This window comes from Emys orbicularis, chromosome 13 (assembly GCF_028017835.1).
Source record: "Emys orbicularis isolate rEmyOrb1 chromosome 13, rEmyOrb1.hap1, whole genome shotgun sequence".
Lineage (NCBI taxonomy): Eukaryota > Metazoa > Chordata > Testudines > Emydidae > Emys > Emys orbicularis.
Genome location: NC_088695.1, coordinates 18,631,095 through 18,634,820, shown reverse-complemented (window position 1 = coordinate 18,634,820; position 3,726 = coordinate 18,631,095). Strand labels below are relative to the sequence as shown.

At 48.4% G+C, this 3,726-nt stretch overlaps 1 protein-coding gene across 1 annotated transcript; it reads left to right on the top strand.

The window, feature by feature from the left end:
- The first annotated feature begins 1,732 nt into the window (after positions 1–1,732).
- On the top strand, positions 1,733–2,671 carry LOC135887544 (zinc finger protein 239-like). The gene has a single exon (XM_065415272.1). It carries the CDS (start codon positions 1,733–1,735, stop codon positions 2,669–2,671), a length of 939 nt encoding a protein of 312 aa, XP_065271344.1.
- Positions 2,672–3,726: the final 1,055 nt, after the last annotated feature.

Here is a 3,726-nt window from a genome sequence, read left to right as displayed (position 1 = left end):
CAGAGAAAAGCAACAAAAAACATTAAAGTTCTAGAAAACATGACCTATGAGGGAAGATTGGGGGAAAAAATAGGGTTTGTTTAGTCTGGAGAAAAGAAGACTGAGGGAACATAACAGTTTTCAAGTACAGAAAAGGTTGTTACTAGAAGGAGGGAGAAAAATTGTTCTCTCTAACCTCTGAGGATAGGACACGAAGCAATGGGCTTAAATTGCAGCAAGGGAGGTTTAGGTTGGACATTAGGAAAAACTTCCTAACTTTCAGGGTAGTTAAGCACTAGAATAAATTGCCTAGGGAGGTTGTGGACTCTCCATCATTGTCTAACCTGCTCTTAAAAATCTCCAAACACCTGTGAGGGATGGTCTAGATCAGAGGTTATCAAACTGTGGTTCGCGAGCGCCATTCAGGTGGTCTGCAGATAGTCCCTCTAAGGTGCACACCTGGGCGGCTGCACACAAGAGAATGAAGGGCCACCCACCTAATTAGTGGAGCCACAAAGGTGTGGCTCTAGTAATTAAGTGCCTGGACCCTGGAGAAGATGCACATGTAAGGTGAGGTGGTGGCCTTGGGGAGAATAGTGGGTAGGTGGGACGGGGCAGTGGGGTGAGAAGAGGGAGTGGGGGGAATTTGGATCGTGCAGGGCTGCAGCGGCCAGAGAAAGAGGCAACTTTCCCCAGCTCCAGGGCTGCAGCTGCCAGGGAGAGATGGCCCTCCTTGCGTGTAAACAGCTGAGATTCTCACAAAAGCCCTGTGAGCATCTCCAGGTCTCTGTCCCCAGGTCAGGATTGTCCCCAGCCGGTGGTGTATACACATGGCAGATGTCGCTCGTGACTTCCCACCCACCCTCACTGACCCCAGGGAGCAGTTCCCTGCCTTTGAATGTTTGGATGGGATGTGGGAGCAGAATTGGTCTCCCCTCCCCCCACATTCTGGGAAATGTTTTGGGAAGGATTTAGATCCTGCTTTTTCAATTATCCCAACAGATACTTTAATTTGTTCCCCCCTTTCCTGTTCCACTTTCTGAGATTCCCAGGGGCTCGGGTGGTCGGGCAGCCTAGTGCTCAGATTGCCAGGCTCTCAGTCCCCTACTGGGCTGTGTACTTTGTCTTTAAGGCCAGGGGAGTGGTAAGGGGCACCCAGGCCCTCCCTCACCACAGGGCCCAGCGCATGGCCCTGTGTATATCAACCCCTGAACAGGGTGGGGTTGGTGTCCCTCCCGGCAGGGGGTCAGAACCCACTGCCCTGGGCTACTTCCTACAAGTCCATTCAGTTGGGGGCATGGCCCCTCTAATACAATCTGCCAGTGGCTTGCTGCCCATAGGGTTCCCTCTTGGGTCTAGGGAAATGCCTTGATGTGGTCCAAGGTCCTTCCGGCAAGGTGAGGATGAGCCCACAATGTCTCTGGGGTCCGCTCAGTCTGTTACCTCTGGTGCTGGGGGTTCATTCGCGGTCTCCCCTTGGTTGGGGAGCCAGTGCTGGCTTCCAGGTGACTGCCCTGGCTGGCAGGTCACTGCTCCATCCCTTCAGCCCTGAGCAGAACCAGGGTCCCTTCTTTTATCCTCCCTCCAGTCCTGGCATTGTTTGCAGGTATAGCAGGATGGGGCTAGCTTAACTCAAACACTTTCTTTAACCCTTGCTGAGGCAGCTGGCAGTTTCTCTGCTTCATTGCGCTCTTCTTCCAGTGCAGGGACTGACTCCTGTCTGAATTGTCTCTCTGTCACATCAGGTGACGGGATGGTGAGTGAGAACAAGGAGGAGCATCCTCAGCAGGGAGGTCCTGGTCAAATGGAAGCACAGAGAACACTATCGGGAAGATCTGAAGGGGATGTGTCCTGGAGTCCTGAGCAGGGAGAAGCCTGCGGAAATCAGCACAGGCCAGAGGCGCAGCAGGGAACCTCCTCAGGGGAGAGACAACAGGGTGAATCCACTGACCAGGGGGTTGGTTTGAAGGACCTTCCTGAAAACATGATCCAGCCAGGAATCTGCACTAAAGGGAAACTGTATGAATGTGCTGAGTGCGGAAAAATCTTCAGTAATGACTCATCCCTGATTGTTCATCGGAGAGTCCACACAGGAGAGAGACCCTATAACTGCTCGGAGTGTGGGAAATCCTTCACTCGGAGCTCCACCCTTGTTGTGCATCAGAGAGTGCACACAGAAGAGAAACCCTATAAATGCCCCGACTGCGGGAAAAGCTTCAAGCGGAGCTCAACCCTTATTTCACACCAGAAAATCCACACAGGAGAGAGACCTTATAACTGCCTGGAATGTGGGAAAAGTTTCAATCAAGGCTCAAACCTAATTAAGCATCAGAGAATCCACACGGGGGAGAGACCCTATAACTGCCTTGAGTGCAGGAAAAGTTTCACTCGGCACTCGCACCTCATTAAACATCAGAGAATGCACACTGGAAAGATGCCCTATAATTGCCCTGACTGTGGGAAAGGCTTCAGTGACAGCTCAGCTGTTATTAGACAGAGGATCCATACTGGAGAGAGACCCTATAAATGCCTCAAGTGTGGGAAAAGCTTCAAGCAGAGCTCAAACCTTATGAATCATCAGATAATCCACACAGGAGAAAAACCCTATTACTGCCCTGAATGTGGGAAGGGGTTCAGTCGGAAGGCTCACGTCATTTCACACCGGAAAATACATAGGGTAGAGATCCTTTAACTGCCTTGAGTGTGGAGAAAACTTCTCTAGCAGCTCTGACCTCGTTAAACATCAGAAAACCCACACTGGAAAGATATCATATAAATGTTCTGTCTGTCGAAAAAGCTTCAGGCAGAGGTCAGAACTTATTTCACATCAGAGAGCTCACAGAAAGAGAAACTATAAATGTTCTGTCTGTGGGAAAAGCTACAAGGGGAAGGTCTCTCTAATGTCCCATCAGAAACTCCACACAGGCTAGCAGGTGTGTTGCATTGAAGGCGATGGGATGAGTCAAAGGGATTCCATTCTTCCCCCAGTGGCATTGTGATTCCCCTTTTTCCCCAGCAGCATTAAACTCTATGGCTCAGACAGAAGCTATTTTCTCTCAGTGCTACCCCTTCACCTCCCAAAGGGTCACATTCCCCAGTGTCCTCAGCTTTCCATGCTTAGGAATCACACTTGGATTTCTCTGATTCTAAATTAGAGTTAAAACTGGAGATGAATGTGTCACTAACCCAGAGGGGGGATTTAAATTAATCCCCAATGCAGTGTGACCAGTCTGAGTTTAAATCCCGGTGTCCATCAACAGAAGTGGCTTCTGGGCTTTTATTTGCCAAACTTGCTTATTTGCCCATGGAAAGGTTTTGTTTATTTTTTTGGTGGGATTTTTTTTTTTTCATTACAATGATGCTAAAACTTTTGTAAATAACATGACCTAATAGTGAGGGATTGCTGAGTGGTGGCTTAGAAGAGAACATGATGTGAAAATCTATTTTGATTTAGAGTCATCAGATGTAACATGCTCTGGGATTAAATTTTATATGAACTTCATACCCTTCCCCATGTAACATGGGTTTCTCTCTCTTTCCTGAAGGCCATTTCGTCACATAAGTGGATATTAGTTTTGTTTGACAGGCTATAGCTGATATTTATTATGGTCTTCTTGAGACAAATGACCATGGGTGAGAATAGTCATTTCTTCTATTTTTTTCCTTTCCCCAGCCCTTTGCCATGAGATTTTAGTGTTTTTTGAACCATGGGAATGATAAATAATCATTGGCACAAACACTGATGGG

Bases quoted from the DNA above. Each gene is read 5' to 3' on its own strand.
- LOC135887544 (XM_065415272.1), top strand. From the start codon at position 1,733: ATGGTGAGTGAGAACAAGGAGGAGCATCCTCAGCAGGGAGGTCCTGGT.